Below are 19,735 nucleotides of genomic sequence, written 5' to 3'. Positions count from 1 at the left end.
GTTTTGAAATCATATTCTCAAAAACAAGTTATTTCAATTACAGTGACCAAATGTCACCCCCTCTATGGGGTGAGATTGGGTCATTTTTCATTCACTTGTGGTGCCGCTGTGAATAAATATTTGTCCTTAATTTTTTGAACAGTTGTTAATGTACCATCAAAAGTACATACACACCAAATTTGAAGTTTATTGGAGTTAAATTGCGATAGTTATTCAAAAAATAAATCGCACATATCCCTTTTTGACCCATTGTCACCCCCAACGACGGAATATGGGATGCTTGAACAATTTCCGAAAGATAAACAAATATTTATTTTTTAGGTCGCTATGATCTAGTCGAAGATCATTTAGTACATTCTGATAAGCGTTTATTTTTTTATCGTAGTGAAACAAAAAAAAAAACAGAATTTCCTGGGAAATATTGTTTGTCAATAAAATCTTTGTTGTGAATATTCTTAAATCTAAAAAAATCAATAAAATCTATTTATTCCATTGCAAATAGTCAAATAACGTGGAAAACAAAATCAGTTTTGTCGATTGATGATTTGTATTTGAAATAAAAGTTCATCCTTAAAAAAAATATAACTGATTTAATAAATACTTACACATGCACAACCATCGGGTACCGTGTGATTTCATCTTCCCGCAGCCCCGGCGGCAGGAACAGTCGCACCTGAGCGTGGTATCCGCCGGAAATCATAACGGGGAAGGATTTCACCTGTGGCAGCGCCACTCTGGAAATCTTTTCCGCCAGGGCTGTATTGTTTTGCAGGAAGTACAAAACCTGCGTGGGACTCTTGGTGGGATCCACGTGGATTCGGTAGATGGCACTGAATGGTATAACGGGTCCCAGACACTCGATAAGGGCAAATTCATTACTGTTCGGAGCGAAGGTCGCAGTAAAGTACTGACAGGGCATCGGAGGGCTTGGTGGCTCTTCTGATTGTCGCTTCTTCTTTGGGGATGGAGTTGTGGCAGGAATATCAATGTAGTCATCCTCTTCCATCTCGTCCAAATGTTCGTCCTCCCAGTCGTCATTCCACTGTTGCTGTACACGATTGGATGCTTTCACTTTGCTGACATGATCTTGGCCACTGGGCGGATGGCTACATGTCAGACATCGAGGGAGACGAGGGGGAGTACCCTGTTTCGGTGGCAGTGATGATGCTCGATACAAATGTTGCTGTCCAGGCGAGTGCTCCGGAATACCCAGATAATATCTGGGGATGAGAAACATCCAAGCGCAAAAATGTAATCCAATGATAATAATCCTTTTGGCAGCGAAATTGCGACGGAAAATACTTACACGAAATTGTTGGTTTGGTCCCAGTGCAGTATTTTGTTCACCTCGAAATGGCCATGCGTCAGCGGAATAATTCGCTTTTTGCCGATGTGAAGATGAACGAGATGTCGGAAGTGTCCTGTGGGATTATAATAGTGGAAATAAAATGACCTTTCAAATAAATCAGTACATGTAAGGTAGGGATATCTTGCTAATTGGAAATTTATCGCTTCAAGCGAAAGTTGATATAAGTTGTTCGTCAGTGCAAATGTGCTTAAAGTTTATTTAAATGGATATATTTCAAGTACTAACAAATTATCATTTTTTCCATCTATTCTTTTGTTCTGAATTAATCCATTTGTCCTAAGCTTAGTAAGAACTTTGGATCTTTTTCAACCCATTTCAAAATCAAAACAGCTCAAAAAACCAGTATGTTGACCGATTTCAGTTCGGTTGGGCTTAAATGAAAAACACACATGTCTAGTTTCAGAAACTCTCTGAATCCAAGTTTGTCACTGTGACCAATGTTCCTGGACGTATAAATTGTGTTCATGATTACCACTTGCATAATGAAACTCAGGTACCACAATGTAGAATTACCATTAACCACGCGTCAACAACCTCTGTAGACGATAACATTAACCTGCAATGTATGTAAATACCGCGCCCATCCGACTTACCTGCCGTTCCATCTCTGAGCGGCGAAATGGCTATGTAGGAGCTTCCGTTTTGGCTGAAGAACGGAACCGACATTTCGTCGACCCATCCTCGGCCGTCGCCACTGATGCGGTGAGTCTGCAAGGGGAAAGATAACAGGTAGATGGTGACTTAAAGCTGGCTCATGAGGCGAAAAGCTACATTCTAATCGAGAGTGTTGCTTTTGTTGTTTTAGCTATGGAAACGTTTGTTTTCTGTGTATAAGCTGTTTATGCAACTAGTGAAATAATATTTAAAGTGTGTCTCGTTCAAAATCTCATTCATACGTCTAATGTGGCTTTTCGATTAAATTAAGCGTGTGCTAGAATAAGGGCGTAAGTCACATGATCGATTTCTCTTCATCAATCCTCTCTTCTGTGAATAAAAGTGACATGATGCGGGTTTCTCAGCATTTTCGCCTCAGGACGCAAGATTGCATCGCTGCCTAGCTTCTTGAACTGAAAAAATGCTAACAAACTCGCATCTTGTCAGCTTGATTCATAGAAGAGAGAATCGATTTAATGCTCTTAACATCGAGTTTTGGTTTGTACGATTTTTTTAGTTAGACTTGTTTCTCCTGGCCAGCAATCTTAAAAAATTAGTTTCTTTCCTACTGATAAGTAAACAATGTTTCATCGAATTTGTTGTTCTATTGCGTACTTTACCCCAAGTTGTACTATCACACAAGTTGTAGAGTGCAGAAAAAGTGTGATAAAAGTGCACGCTTGCATCTGATCATCCCGACGTATTTGATGCACTTGCTCCTTGGACTGCAAAACTAAGTGCACCGAAGACACCATCAGGATTCGATGTGACCCTGGGCTACTATCAAAATTTGAAGGAGCGTGCACACTTTGGTGACGGTCCAATTTGGGGTGAAACCAGCAATAATTGTATTATGATACTAGTAACGTAAAATGGGACAACTTTAGAGCAGAGTGATTCCAAGCAACAGCACCAAAATTTGGTAAATTTTTTAATTCATTTTTTTCTATTGAGCTGAAACTTTGCACAGTTTTCCAGTTCCATCTAAATCGTCATTTTCCGATATCAAATCTTCAAGTTGAGTCACGACTAACTTTTCAAAAGGGTGTATGTGAAAATGGTTCAAAAATTTTCAAAAAGCTGCACAGCAAAAACGGTTCGTTCGATTGTTAGACAACTAAAGAAACAAAGTTAGACAACTAAATAAAGATTCCAAAAAAAATACACACAGTAAAATTTTTTTTTTGCATTAAAAAACATAATTTTTGACACAAAAACTCAAATATCTCAAAACCCTATCGGAATACCAACGTAATTTTTTGAGGGAAAACGGTCCATTAGCTATCTACCATAAAAATTTGGTGATGGTAAACCAATAAACAAAAAAGTTATGACATTTCAAACATGTCACAATTTTCACATTTAGTAGAAAAAAATTTTTTTTTTCGGTGTAAATTATTACGGGAACCGCAGTTTGTTGCTGATTTTATTGTTAAGGGCCTTGCGTGAATTAAACAAGTCGTTTTCATGTATTCATTAGTATTATGTATATTATATGTATAAATATTATGTATATGTATGAATATTATATGTATATGTATACACTCCCGTGCAAAAGTTTGGGTTCACCCCCTCAAAAACATACAAAAGTGTTCTGTCCACATCTCTGTGATTACACGTCCAATTGAAACTCTTGAGGTCGCATTCGAAAGGCAAAGAGTTATTCTCACTTCGTATGTATTTTTCCAAAAACATTTTTCGAATTTTGTATACTAAATATTTACTTAAAGTTGTAACATTTTTCAAAAAACACACTGAAAAATGATATCTAATTTCCTCAGTATTGGATCGACCAAAATTTTAAATCAAAGTGTCATTAGAATCGTTATATTATATTCTTTGAAGAGACCCCACGAAATTTTGGCGGAAAAATCTGGAAAGTATTTAAAGTCAATGAAACAGTCAGTCAAGTCATCGTGCAAAAGTTTGGGTTCACCCCTCAGTATGATGCAAATCGTGCAAAAGTTTGGGTTCACCTGAGCCGCACGCATATATTTTTTGTCAATATCTCTGCCATTTTTCAACCGATTTTAATAGTTTAAAGCTTTTCTGAGCGCAAATGATGGCGCGTACATGATTGGTTTGAGATTTCACAGATTTAAGTAAGTTCAGGTGAACCCAAACTTTTGCACGATACACCGTACTGAGGAGTGAACCCAAACTTTTGCACGATGACTTGACTGACTGTTTCATTGATTTTGAATACTTTCCAGATTTTTCCGAAAAAATTTCGTTAGTGCTCTTCAAAGAGTATAAGATTACGATAATAATGACACCTTGTTTTAAAATTTTTATCGATCCAATGCTGAGGAAATTAGATATGATTTTTCAGCGCGTTTTTTGAAAAATATAACAACTTTAAGTAAAAATTTTGTATACAAAGTTCAAAAAATGTTTTTGGAAAAATACATACAAAGTAAGAGTAACTCTTTGCCTTTCGAATGCGGCTAAGAGAGTTTCAATTCGACCTGTAATCACAGAGATATAGACAGAACACTTTTGCATGTTTTTTAGGGGGTGAACCCAAACTTATGCACGGGAGTGTATATGTATAAATTAAAATGAATTAACAGATTACACGAAAATATTTGTTTTACCAGGATATTTTTTTTAGAGTATGATCGATGAGTTTCTAAATGTTATATATAAACTTTAAAAGTTTTGGATTTGGGTATGCGTTATGAGATCATGGAAACATTTTATTAATACTTATTTATTTATTTATTGTTATTAATTTTTTTACAATATCGAACACTTTTGCATCATTATCAGTACAGTTCGAGTATAGTTTTGCTTTAATTTTATTTTCTGACAATGGAATGAAACAGTGAAATTTTTGGGTTCCTTGGATCGTTTTCGCGTTATTATATTGCTCGCTGAGCTCTGATGCCGTTAATTCGTACTCTTCAGTAGTAGTAAAACAAAATGATAATTTTGTTAAATCTTCTTCTTTTCTGCGATTCGCATTCGATTGTTAATGAAGTACTCGACCTAGCATTTTTGGTTGCAAGACAGTTTTTTTGAATTGTTTTGCCTCTTTTGCTGTATTTCTATTGGTTTTGAACTCATCAATGGCGTCTTGAATAGACCACGAGCTTGGCAGCATCGACAAAATCAATAATTTTTCTTTCCTTGTCGTGGCTAGATTCGAGAACCTTTCCTTCATATTCATAATTACCTCATCGTAGTCTGTATTTTCCACATCCTCAGGTCCTAATTTGAAGAGGTTTCTTCGTACAGCTTCGTTGATTTCACGGTATTTTTTCTCGGGATAATTGACGTAACCCATCTTCGTCCATTTAATCGGAGTCACTTTTATTCCAGCTATCCCTTCGTTGAAGCGTTCGATGTTGACCTTCTGGATGCACTCATCTTCTGATTGATTTGTTGAAACAGATGTCGCTGATGGTACCGTGGCAAGACTATCTGCACTTGGTACTTCTGGTAACTCCTCAGTTGTTGTCGGTGCATCTAGTAATTCCTCAGTTGTTGTTGTTTTCGAACTTCCTGCAACCTGATCCACCGATGATGAATCTGTACATCAACGTTTAAACGGCAGGACGTACAAATGCGTAAATTTGTATTCAATATGGACATTGGAGCATAACCAGCCGCTTTCAGTTTATCTATGGTGCTTTCGGTGAGATTTCGTAGCTCTTTCGAACACTTTTTTTCTGCAAACGGCCTGCAACAGTTGAGAAAGCGACTACTCATGTTGCTCGTTAGATTTTAATAAACAAAATCACTTTTAAGTTTTTACTGACTAGTTTGGTGTCGTTTGCTTGACTGAAGAAAAATTTTACAATTAAATCTTTTATAACCATAGTGGTAGTATATGTTTAGCTTTTTTGTGAGTATGTTCATGGTATGTACCTATCATGTTTTTGATGTTGTTGAAGTTACTCGCTTTCTCCCAAATATGATTAACAAAGTCTATTCTCTACCAAGGCGGGTCTATACCCAGATGTAATCAGATTTTAACTTTGTGGAGAAAACCAGCGCCGAGAAAACCGACCTGCTTTACGTATACTAGATCACCTGGGTATAGACCCGCCTTGTTCTCTACGAGGTAAACTTTTTGCAGGTAAACTAGTCGTATACCTGTATAGAAAACTTTTTTTGTAGCTTTTGTCTTCAATATTAGATTTCTTATAGGTTTCTTTTATCAAAAGGTTTCAACACTATTGAGAGAATTTTTCTTCAGTTACGTACAATAAAAATATGACACTATCAAGACTTTAGATCACAACACTGGATCGCGTCTAACTTTCTAATAGATGCTATAATAGTTATGAATAATTAAATAAAATATCATGAAAACAACTTGTTAACCTCATGTGGTACCCTTAACAAAAAATTCAGCAACAAACTGCGGTCCTAAAAAAAATTAACAATGAAAAAAAAAAAATCACTAAGTGTCAAATTTGTGAAATATTTGAAATGTAATAACTTTTTTGAATATTGGCTTACCATCACCAAATTTTTATGGTAGATAGCTAATATAATGGACCGTTTTCCCTCAAAAAATTACGTTGGTATTCCGATAGGGTTTTGAGATATTTGAGTTTTTGTGACAAAAATGATGTTTTTTAATGCAAAAAAATTTTTTTTTACTGGGTGTATTTTTTTTTGAATCTTTATTTAGTTGTCTAACTTTGTTTCTTTAGTTGTCTAACAATCGAACGAACCGTTTCTGCTGTGCAGCTTTTTGAATATTTTTGAACCATTTTCACATACACCCTTTTGAAAAGTTAGTCGTGACTCAACTTGAAGATTTGATATCGGAAAATGACGATTTAGATGGAACTGAAAAACTGTGCAAAGTTTAGATATTTTTGAAATGGTCGATCAGAATCGACTTGCATGCCTCCGTAGAATCCCTCAGCAACAAGGGGCAAAAGTTCGACCTCAGTGAAATAATCAATGTTTCCAGCAAAACTATAAAAATTTTAAGGAAATAAATACCAAACAATGAACCTTCAGCATATAAGTAAAAATTTCACTGAACAAGTGTGTCATTTTATTTACCATAAAACGGGGTAACTTTAATAATGCGGGTAACTTTGATAGTGCGAGACCCACAACATATTAAACGAAATAACAAAGTATCTGTCAATCAGTTAAGAAAAAAATGCAACAGTAAAGAGTATTAGTATGACACTTTATGTCAAAGCTATTTTCGTTGGAATCAAGTGAATTTGAGAATTTATATGCAAATATTAAAAATTTACAAGATTTTAGCATTTTTGCAAAGCTTACAAGCAATCTGTTCTACGATCACTATTTGATAAAGTCATAATGAGTCGTCACTTATCCATGATAGCCTAGTTATAATAGAACATGAATTTGATCTCAAATCTCTTAGCAAAAAACAATCTTACAAACTGGGACCATTTTTGTAATCTATATCAGAAATTTCCATTTAGCGTTAAACGCCTAGAGGTATGCAACGCCCTATAAGTATTTCGTAATTCATTCAATTTTGTTCGATTTATAATCCATTATCAAAGTTACCCCAAAACAGAAAACCGACTATTGATTATATGAAAAATAATATACCCGTTCATAATATTTTTTGGCAATCTATCAAGTGCAATCGATAGCTAGGATGTCAGTAGTCGTTTTAGAAATATATATTATAATTCTTTGAAACAGCATGCATAAATATTGAAGTTTTCTTCGAAAAATCTATCAAAGGTTACGGTACCGTGAAACTTGGTATGTTTGATAATGCAGGTAGCTTTGATAGTGCGTTATCCACCACATACTGAACGAAATATCATAATTTCTGTTAATCGATTAAGCAAAACGAATGCAAAACTAAAGAATATTAGGGAAAGTGTACCAGTTATGGCCATAGTGGTTCCCTATTTTGCCATATGCAAAATTTGGATAACTTTTACATTTTTAATCTTTTTGAATGTTTTAACATCAAGATTTATTTTTTATTTTACTGCTAAAACACAAAAGATTTTTCAAAATGTGAAGGCATTCAAGATATCACGTATGGCGAAATAGGGAACCACTATGGCCATAACTGGTACACCTACCCTAGTATGACACTTTATGTAAAAGTTGTTTTCATTTGAATCGAGAACATTTGTGGCTTTATATACGAATATTAAAAATTTATACAATTTTATCAATTTCGAAACGCTTACAAACAATCTGTTCTACGATTACTATGATGTAGTTTTGAATAGTTGTTCACATATCTTTGACAGCCTAGTTGTCATAGAACTGAGTATGGTCTCAAAACTCTTAGCGAAAAGCATTTTCATAAACTGGGACCATTTTTGTAGTCTAACAATAATGTAAGTCAGAAATCTCCACGTTAAACGCCTAGAGGTATGCAATACCCTATAAATGTTACGTAATTTATTCAATTGTTCGATTTATACTCCATTATCATAGTAACCCCACAACAGAAAACAGACTTCCGATTAGGGTAAGTGTACCAGTTATGTTCACAGTGGTTCCCTATTTCGCCATACGTGTTTTTTTTTGGTTATATTCAAATTTTTAATCATTTTATGTGTTTAAGAACTTTGATATCAAATTTATCTTGATGTTAAAACATTCAAAGAGATTCAAAATGTGAAAGTTTTCGAGAAAACACATATGACAAAATAGGGAATCACTATAGCCATAACTGGTACACTTTCCCTATATGAAAAATTATATATCCAAAATAAATCTTCTGGCAATCTATCAGCTGCAATCGATAGCTAGGATGCCAGAACTTGTTTCAAAAATATAAAGCATAATTCTTTAAAACAGTATCAGTAACGTTTGTCTTATAAATGATTGTTAGTGATTCGAAATTATGGTAAATTTTATTTTCCCAAGCTGCAGTTTCTATTCTGAGTGAACGATTCTGAACATGCTTAGAAATGCATGTTGCTGAATCCAAAGTTAGGAACCAGATAATCAGAGAAGCCCTTTAGGGCCTTTGAATTTATTTCAAGGTTGAACAGCATCTGTTGAATCGAGTAACGATTCTCTCGTCTAGTAACTTTTCGTGACCTATCCACCTGGCTCTGGCTGCTAGTCTGGAATGGATATTTATTGTTTTAATTTCACAGTTCAGAGCTTCGTTACGTCTCAGGTTTTTAATACTTTCATTTGGTTCGTCCAGATGTGTTTCTGTGGTTGCCGATTTGGTGTTTAGGGAAAGGTTGTACTATGTGTGTAGCTTAGTAAGGACCGATAGTTATTAAAGCTCTAATACTTAATACCCACCTCCGCTTTTAAACGGGGTTATTTTTTAGTTTAGTTTTGTTGAATTTTCTCAGCTGGAAAATCAAGACATGGCTAACAGGTAGGAACATAATACGCATATCAGGAAAGTTTCAAAATTTGTAAAAGATTTTAGTGTTTTTGGAATATGTTCGAAAATGTTTTGTATTGTACGACCTACACGGAGAAAAAAATCATCTAAATTTTGAGTTTACTTTACCCAAAATTATGTTTATCGGTTATACTTTCAACCCAAACTCTCGCGGTATTTTTTTTCTCCCACACGAATGTTCTCAAAAATAAAGATAGCTGCATCTACCCAATGGGGGTACTTTGGCCCAAAATGCCAAATATGGGTAAATGTAACATTTCTTATGTTTGGGTTAAAAGAATCCAATTTTGCATTAAATCAACCCAAAATTGTATATAGTATATTTTTCTAATGGAATTAAAGGCAAACTAAGTAATTGGGCTCATCCACTGAAATACGTTGAAAAAACTCAAAATTGAGTTCAATTCCGTCTCCGTGTACAAATACCTCCTAGTTCATAATCAACTTATCATAGAAAAGGAATGCTATTGAATATACTCAAAATTTTGTTTTCATTAGTTACACAGAAAGTAAAATTTGTTGCAGAAAAAATGAAATAAAAATCATATTTTCCAAAAATTTTATAATTTTCAATTTTGTGAAATGAAAGATGATAGGATTGTTCATCAACAAAAAGTAGAACAATCATAAACAAACTTCAAAAAATTACTAAAAAAGGGGTTAAAGAGCCGGATTCTATTCTTGGACACCCCTATTACAAAGTTTCAGAGGATTCGACCGAAAAAACCTCAATTCCAAAGTGAGTCATGGAAGTGCCCAAGTAACTCTGCACCCTGTTACCCAAAACGTGCTTACAATTAGATCGGTTTGCGATAACGAAATATTGCATTTAAATAAACATTGATATATGAAGGTTTTTTTTTCGTTCTACATACAGTATCAATTGAGGAAAAAGGTGCATTCTATATCATTTTCCTCTACCATGATTGTGTATCCACCAACGACAAAACCAAATCTTGCCTCACATCAGGCCATACTCTCAAGGACAGGGCAAGAAAGGTGGAGGAAGAAGGTGCAGTGTTGTTGACATCTCTTGGCAAATGGCGAAACCGGAGGCAGCAAATTGCTAATGGATGGTGACATGCTGCTGGTAACAACGACCTGGGGTAGGTTTTTGTCTAGCTTTCGACAACTGAAAATATAGTAGATGCAAGGCTCAAATCAAAGTGCTCGTTTGGCTCTGGGAGTCAACAGTGCAGCGGAATTGAGTTACGTGGGAATTTCAGTTCACTGCAGTTAAATTTGCAGACGTAGGGAATCATTCACAGAAGCGACTTTTTAGGTCAAATGCATGGTTGAGTTTTGTGATTTGGGAAACCGACCTATTTAACGGACATGCGTTTCATATAGGGTATGTGGATTATGGACAGAAGGTCGGAAGACAAAACGTTGAAAGGTCAAAAGGAAAGCTGGTAAGGATAAATGCTCGAAAACTATTTGCTTGGTGGGAAATTTTCCATTCTTTAAAAAAGATTTGCGACTTTTTGACTCTTTTTTCCCTCTCCAACTTTTTGTCCTTTCAATCTTCTAATCTACACTGAAAATATATTGAGATATATTGAGTGTAATACAATCAATTTTCCTTTACTCGATACTCCGTATCTCTCTATCGAGTTAGAGAACCATGGTAAAAGTTGGTTTTCATGACTAACTCGATGGTCTCGTGGATCGCAGTTGCATTGGTTTTGTGTTTTGTTACTCGATACCTCCCTAACTCGATGGTCCCTTCAATATCGAGTTATGAAGAGATGACTGTAATACCCACTTCGTTAGCTAAGATTTCCTACAGTATAGCTCATAAAAAAATTGAGGCAAATCTTACTGAAAAAATAGTGCATACAATTTTGATGGAACATAAATTCTCCGATAATTGAGAGGTGGTCAGTCCGCCTTATATGTTCGTTATGCCTAGAATCACCCCAACACTTTTTTTACTAAATTATTTGGATTTTACGGCTTATTTGTAACGTTAAAGTGTACAACATTAGTCTCCCGACAACTTTCCTTGCGTCTCTATCCTTTTGCTCCATTCATTCTTTTTCATTCTCAATGGTGAATTGAAACAAAAACAGGAATTGTAATTTACAGCTTCACATTTGCGTCAGCACCGGTGTACCAGCCTAGCATCATGATACGGTACTTTCTACGTATCCGGGAAATGATGGTTTTCTTGCACATAGCCTGACGAAGCAAAGTAACGGATGCTTCCTCGTTGCAGTGGTTTGTTGCGTAACTGCAAAAAACCAGAAGTCAATTTGGTTTTGTTTGTTTTACCTTGGCCGACAGTGCCAAATTTAAAGTGACATAATTTTACCGCTATGGAGTAAAGCAAACAAACGTGCGCGAGAACTTTTTACTTACGCAGCTTTCTGGTTTGCTTAGCCCTATAGGCGGCGGGTAATCGTATTGTTTTGCTTAAGTTTTTTCATTTCAGCCACACCACAAACCGCGAAGAACGGTGACTCACATGCGGATTTTGTTACGCTCATCGCTCACGGATCGTTAGAACAAGACGATAAGTTCTACGAATTAAGAGAGTGAGTTCCTCTTCTGGGAGTGGAATCAACCCTTTAAAACCGACCCGCCAAGATGGAAGGGGCCTCGGTGTGAAGAAAGTGTACGACGTCCGCAGTTCTGACGGTCCCCCAGTTCGGACGAGGTGTGCCGTTCGTTTTCGACATTTTCGTTCAAAGTTCAGTGGGCATTTTCTGCCAAATTGACGAGCGGGCCAATTCGGGTCGAGAGTGTTTGGTAGTGATATAAGGTGGATAAAGTATAGGTGGATAAAGTATATTTCGGGAAATTGGTGGAACCACCCACATACGCTATCAGAATCGAGGGTAAAGTGAAAGTGTCTCCATCGATTCCTTAAGAACGATTCTAAGGGTGGAAAGCTAGTGAATTGTGACGACCTTTTAGTAATAAATAAGATTGTGAGAAGAAAACAGAGTGATCAATATTCCGAAAAAAACCAGTGACCAAGCCGGGGGGCCCGCTACAAGTGGTGACAGCGGAAAAGCGTTTCTTCAAAACGCCGGCCGCCAACATTTTCAGACTGGACATTTTTAGACTGGTGTGATAAGAATCGAGAAGAAATAAAAGTGTTGGGGGAGAATCCAGCAAGTATTTCCAGCAGTTGAGGCAGCTGCGTCCGGTGCAAGTGATAATGAACAGGACGATGCCAAGTCGACGCATTCCAAACAGTCGATTGATGACCAGCAGCAACAGGAAGAAGAGGATGAGGCTCGTGATGATAAGGACGAATCCGCGGTGAGTGTGTACTATTTTCTTATTTTCATAAGTTAAGCTCTAAGCTCTTTAAAAAAAATCTCTGACTGCGATCCAATTTCCTCAGTTGCAAACAAATGTTTATATATTTTAAAACTTGGTTTTATTGAATAGGGACAAGTTTTTTCCATCCTTTGAACTATCAATATAAGAAGAGTGTTGAAGCAAGTTTTAAATATAATATCGATGATTATAAAGTGAATGAAATAGCGTAGATTTTAAGCCACTAGTGTAACTTTTAAGAGAGGGATAACACATCTTTACATTAGGATTATCGAACGGAATTGAACAAACCCTTCTACTCTTCTGTTTAGGTTGCATGAGGGATGAGTTTTTCTCCAAATTGCATTTACTTCTACCTATCTCGAGTCTAAGCGCGATTGTAGGGCATATTCGGTAAACTTTAACTTACTTATTTATTTATGTATTTGTTGTCAAACATTTTGTAGACCATTCTAAATTACATTGTGTTCTTAATATCTATGTGTTTATATACTATAAATTTGTTGAGTATACTCGATTCAATATTATTTTGTTTTCTCAAAACAGATTGCCAATTTGCGTTATCTAATTTCAGTCTAATATTAGTATAATTGGCTCTACTATAATCGAAAATATTCTCATACACACATTCGTGAGGAGTATGATAAATATGCATAAACATAGAATATTCTATTGCCGTGTGAAACGCTTCAATTTTTTGAAATTGACTCACTTACACAGGAATCTTCATGCATATTTGTCAATAAAAATATCAAGGTAACAGGGAGTAGTATACTCTCGTTTTCAAAATCAGGAATGAAATCTGCATTACGTTAATTGAAATCGCCATAAATATGCACCTTGTTTTCGGGAGGAAGTTGATTTATCATTTCTTCTGCTATCAGGAAAAAACTCTCGTATGTTGACTTACAAGCCTGATCTGGGGGTAAAGTAAACTGATACAAAAATATGAGTTTCTTTACCAATATTTGATTTAACCCACACATGCTCAAATTCTTTAAAGTTAAGTGAAGCAATGATTTCAGAACTGAAATTTGATCATATTGCAACAACAACTCTTGAATGTAAATAATTTAAACAAAATATGGAGGAATTCCCATCTAATGAATACATATATACATTAAAGCAGAAACACTCACAAACACAAGTAAAGAAAAAAAAGGCCACATATTTAGCAGATAGTGATAAACATTCGGACTTAGCAACAGTTTCTTACACTCTACTAAAAAAGCAGAACAAATTACCTCTTGACAGTACCACATCGGACTTTTGCACAGCGTTACGACCGAGAGATTTTGCAGTCGGTTCATCCAAACGACACTGACCTCGGTCTGGGACACCCAGGCTGCACTGGTGAAGTAGTGTTCCCTGCAATGGCAAATAAATAAACGAACACAAATAGTGAGAACCAAGCGGTTAGTGTGTTAACAGGGCCTAGGCTTGAGATCCGAGAGGGAAAGGGTCAGGAACGCCTGAAAATGAGATAAATTAGTTTCCCGGGAGCCCTGATTGGGATCGGGCGATTTTGTAAATTAGTGATTTCCAACCTTTTTGGAGCCGCAGCCCTTTTGACATTCCAGAAATATGGATGTATGTAATGCGCAGCTTTTTGTAAAATTTGTTTCTAGAAGCTTAAAAAACAAATCGAAAAATTAAGAAATGATGTATTTGTCTAAAACAAGACTACCAGAAATTAAAAAAAAAAAACATAATAACTAGCTTACACGTACAATTAACCCAGACAACCAGAAGCCGCATAACAGTTCATGTAAAAAGTTGTAAATTTATACATATTAGTCATACCCACTCTATATGGTGGATATTATCCACTGGATAATATCGTTTGAATAATAAGTTTCCTTGCATATAACGCTACTTTCTGAGTTCAATAATGTTTTTCTTTTTGTCCCGTATACTTTTTAAAAGTAAGTCGCATCAATCCGTAGCAACTGTCATATCAACTTTGTTATCATAGATTGAGTTGCTTAAGATTACGTTTGTCAAACGATCTGCTATGGGTGATACGGGACTCGTAATGATGCTACTGAGGTCGATTTCCCTGTGGTTCTTGGGCCCATTCACATATTTCATAACGCTGTAGGGGTGGGTGGGTGTCCCCGTGATGTTACGGCTCATATAAAATTAATACAATATTCATACAAAAAGTGGTACGCGGGGGTGGGTGGGTGTCGAAAATAATTATTTTTTGGCATTATGAAATTAGTGAACACATTATTGAACTGTACTGCCCATATTCGCATAACCGTCCCATATTATATTTCCTATAAACATGGGACTGTTATGCGAATATGGGCAGTGTACATCTAACAGTGCCGGCCGAATAAGAACTCCAGCACTTTCGCGCTCCTAACCTGACTATCCTTTCAGTTGAACACTTCGATGATACGGCCTCTCAGCCATCAATTTCGTTTGTTCTCGTTGACTACAACTAGGGCAAAAGCACCGGTTTTGGCCAGCCTAAGAGAAAATGTCAATAAAAATTATATGGGAAGCCGTATTTATACTACAAATATGTCAAATGCAAGCTTTCAATCCATATTATGCATGTAAAATACCTGAACTAACGTTAGCGTTAGCGTAGTTACGGTATACTTCGTAGATTGGATACTAGCAACATTTATGTTTCTGTTTTATGATCTCATCCTGACTGCTTTCAGGAACAAAGCAGGGGAGTATACCTTGTTCTAATCATAAACAAGAATACTAAAAGCATGAATGTCGCTATTCCCGGCCACGCCCATCTTTACCGTAACTTGGGATAGGGGAAGGAAATGTTGATGTAGCACTTACTTAATGAGACGCCACCGACTCAGCGGCACCCTCATAAGTGCTACGGAGTTGGAGGTTGGGGGAGGTATATGGTCAGTATTCGCCTAGAAAGCTGGTGATAGACGGTGAGCATTTGTTGTTTAAGTGTTTTAAATTTAATCTTTTGGATGCCGGCAATCAAAAGAGAGAACAATAGTTTATTTATAGTATAAATAGTATTTCGCATAATGCTGGTCGATTGTACAGTTATTTTTTTTTTTGCTCAATAGCCAGTAAAAAGCAAAACCGACCCCTCCAGGGTCATCGGATTGTAAAACACAAACATTTAAAACCGCTTGTCAAAAAAATAATAAATAAATAAAAATCCGGATTGATTCACTCTAATGTGTTGCCTGTAACTTCCGATTGGTTCTTTGAGCTTCGGGCAGTACAGTCACAGTACCAAGGACAAAAGTTAACGAAATCACACTTTCCATTTTTCAATTTTCACTGTTACATTTCTGAATATAAAATTGTAATCTTATATTTAATTTTTCACTTTGACTACCGTAAAAACATTTTCGCATCCGATTTGAAGCACGGCACGCTTCGATCCCGTATGCATGTAAAATATCTGAACTGAGCTAAAACCATTTTTTCGCATTGAAAATGTTGATAGCCAATATAGGCCACCAGAACCAGGTATATATCGTGGTAGCTCGATTTTCGTTTAATGGCGTTGGTAACGGAGACAAATTGGAAACTTGTAGTAAATTGAATCAAAAAGAGCTTTGGACTATAACGGTTTTGTAGATTTTTAGCATTTTTTTTTTCCCCTATGCAAATTATACAGAAGCCGAAAAATAAGCCAGTCTTCTACGAATTGAAATATTGAACGGAAAAATCACCTATAAACTCTATTGGAAAACTTGAAAACAATTGAATTTAGCTAACAATGAATATAACTCACAACCCACTTTTCATTTGGCCCCTCATATTTTTGGACCGGCCATCTCGTTCAAAACTCAAATTCAATTCGTTGGTTTGTGGAATTCCAAAACGTGCTGAATTTTGTATAAAAGGGTTCCCTTTATGAGATCTGACCCGGGCCCTCCGAAGGGCAAATCCGGCACTGTGTATACGCCCAAAAAATTACGTCTTTTGGGATGCACTTAAAAAATGCGAGTAGCATGATGTAAATTTGTATCGAATTTTAAATATTTTACTGTCTGATTTGAGATATGTCGATCACATCACATCTGCAAGAACACGTTTTTGTGTCGCACGCTATGTCTATACCAGCAGATTATTCAAATCGAATGTACCTTGGATTTCTTTCCGCTAGAGTTCAGTAATTGGGTTATATTCTTATAATCGGAAGGTTTCAAAATATTCCATCGGTGAAATATTGATTTTTTCCACTTTTTAGCTATTTTTTCATGTACAGACTATGAAAATCAATGAAAATCACGTTTTCCTACACATTTCAGCTCATACAAAATGTATGGGAAAAATTTCACCGATAGAATATTTTGTAACCTTCCGATTATAAAATAATAGACCAAATACTGATATCTAGCGAGAAAAAAAACCGAGGTACTTTCGATCTTTATAATCTGCTGGTTTAGACATAGCGTGTGTCGTTCCATCACTTACATCATGTGTAATTCAGTCATGGCGAGTATTACGTCCGCAGTAATTTTCATTATTTTTAAGAGTGTACATTCTGGATGTCTGTGAATTATACATATGTACTATTTTGCAGTATTAAACATTTTTATTTTACACTTAGGGTAGGCGTACCAGTAATAGACATAATGATTTCCTATTTCGCCACACGTGATAATTTAATAGTTTCAAAATGTTTAATCATTTCGTGTGTTTTACTTGTTAGATAGCAAATATATCTCGATGGTAAATCATTTTAAACTATTTCAACTGTGAATGTTTTCGATAATTCACATATTGCCAATAGGGAACCCCTATAGCCAACACAGGTACACTTTCCCTGTTTTCAGATTTTATTGAAAATCCAATAACTGCTATTGGTGGTTGTTCTCACATTATCCAGAATGCTTTGCAAGATAAAAAAAAAAAATTCCGTCAAATATCTTGAACACAATCACCAAAATATAGCAAAAGAAAAAAGCCGTACTTGTCTCAATTTCTGCACAACCTAGTTTCCCATGTAACGAACAATCGCATTTCGTATGACAATTTTGATGACTTATTTCACTGGAATTTCCAAGAAATGACAATCAATTGCAACTTTATTTTCATGTCTTGAAAGTTATTTTAGACTCAGCGAGGTATGACGCCGAACACTATCTCAATTTTGTATTGCTGTGTGCGTTTTAAATGCAAATATCAAATGCGGAACAGCCAACGCGGTAAGATTTTTCACATAGGAAGGCGAAGTCAAAAATTATTTTTCAAAGGATACTTAAATAGCAACCATGATCACCCGATCATGGTTGCTATTTAAGTATCCTTTGATTAGTTTGTGTTACCGCGTTTGAAGCTCAGATAGACATAATTTGCACCTCAAACGCAATCAGCAATATCATATTCCAAACACCTTGATTCAAATCCCGAAAAGCACAAATAATTAGGAGAGTTCATTTGAGTTTGGTTTATAGACCTCAGTTTGAAGTATCTTTACAACTTCTAGTTTCTAATGTAGCTTTGAAATTGTTTGAATTGGGTTCCAATATGTTCAGGAATATAAATCACGTATTTCAATGAAATATTTTAACAAAATCTTCATACAATATCGAGTGTTCGGTATATGAATCTGTTTGTAGTTGGAGACAAAACGGTATTCGTGCTGTTCGAATTGGAATTGGAGGAAGAATACGCACAGTATTCGGCATTTAAAACAAAAGGTTGTTCCATACTTTTATGAAAATAATAGTAAAAGAAGATAAATAATCTTTTTATCGACACGTTAAGGTTCAAGAATCCATAATTCAATCATTAGCAATCATCACCACCGTTTGAGAAACACTGATTGCAGGTGGAGATGTTACTATCGATAGCAGGGTTAAATTTTCTCGTCGAATCTTTCGGCAGGAAGGGTCGATATCGTGAGTCAAAAGTATTTGCTAACTTGTTTGCAACCCACAATGGCGACGACGTTGACAAAAGCGATTGGAAACAATGCGGAAAGTTTTCGTTTAGCAGCATCGGTCGATAATTGATGGGGGCGGTTTGCTCTAGTTGTTGCACTCTAGGCACTCAAGTAGTTGAGACAAAGTTGTACCTGCAATTTGTTCGGTGTAACTTTAAGTTTGAATTTCATTACGGCTGTAGGCATTTGCGTAGAGCTTGCAATGAAACTTTGAAATCAATATTTTGGCGAACAATAGCTAGTTGTTCGGTTGAGTTAGATCGTTTCGTCATTAATGTAACAGTAATTTTGGCATTGTGAACATAGCAGAAGTTTACAGAGCAGCGTGCATTTGAAGTGTACATTCAATTTTAACCAGCACCTTCTTCACAAACATACACCATGCTTTAGGAAGTCGAGAAAATTTTCTTAACGAAAAGATCTTCAAAAAAACTCACGATCCTCAGTATTGTCCTGCTTAATAGCTGTGCGTTTGTCGTTGCGGCTATTTGCGCCAATAAATTTGAATGTTACATTAGGGAAAATTTATAATGTCATTGCTGTGCAGCGAATTCGACATTATAACACTTTTTTTTCTTCTGTGTAAAACTACACTTCACGCAAAAAGCCACTTTTCCCTGTGGATGAACCAGCTCTCACATCGCTTCTGACCTGGTTCAGCAACACCTGGACAGCGTAGATTGAATCAATTCACGGTAGTAAAACTTTTACTAAATCACTTGGGAAAGTTCTTCTTTTCCGTTTTTCCAAGCCACAAGATCAAACGAATTGTGCCGAACTGCACGAGGAAAAACTTACAGCATCGCCGTCGACATCATCATTGTTCTATGCGGAGGAGCCAAGACAAACATTCGAAGTCAAATGGAAAATAAACGACCCGAGTGTGGAGCAAGAAAGCGTAAAAATCACTTACTGATTCACGAGGATTGGCGGTGGCGTTATGTCTCTAGTTCGTATGCTCTTGGGATCTGCCAAATCGGCGACTTTCAGCGTTACGGTTGGATTCTTCGTTCCCGGCTTGGGATACCTGCAAGAAATAAGAAAGGAGAAATTGATTAACATGTATATATAGGGCGGGAAATAGCACTGAGTAGAAAATATTTTTTAAGGTTGAAGACGTTGCAGAGCGTGAAAGTGAATTGAGATGCACCCCAGTCGATCTGTTTGATTT

The 19,735-nt window shown here is 36.1% G+C and overlaps 1 protein-coding gene across 2 annotated transcripts in view; it reads right to left on the bottom strand.

Annotated features, from left to right (window-relative positions):
- LOC5569176 (prolyl endopeptidase FAP) overlaps positions 1-19,735 on the bottom strand; it is a 576,755-nt gene that overhangs the window by 54,179 nt on the left and 502,841 nt on the right. For both annotated transcript variants that reach the window (XM_021845337.1, XM_021845338.1), the window contains exons 10-14: positions 19,478-19,591; positions 13,910-14,033; positions 1,963-2,077; positions 1,307-1,421; positions 606-1,220 (exon numbers count right to left, since the gene is read on the bottom strand). In XM_021845337.1, coding sequence (XP_021701029.1) covers positions 606-1,220; positions 1,307-1,421; positions 1,963-2,077; positions 13,910-14,033; positions 19,478-19,591 — 1,083 coding nt within the window. The remainder of the gene's footprint in view (positions 1-605; positions 1,221-1,306; positions 1,422-1,962; positions 2,078-13,909; positions 14,034-19,477; positions 19,592-19,735) is intronic.

Source organism: Aedes aegypti, chromosome 2 (genome assembly GCF_002204515.2).
Source record: "Aedes aegypti strain LVP_AGWG chromosome 2, AaegL5.0 Primary Assembly, whole genome shotgun sequence".
Taxonomy (NCBI): Eukaryota; Metazoa; Arthropoda; class Insecta; order Diptera; family Culicidae; genus Aedes; species Aedes aegypti.
Note: the sequence above shows the minus strand (reverse complement) of the source record. Positions and strands in the feature narration are given on the sequence as shown.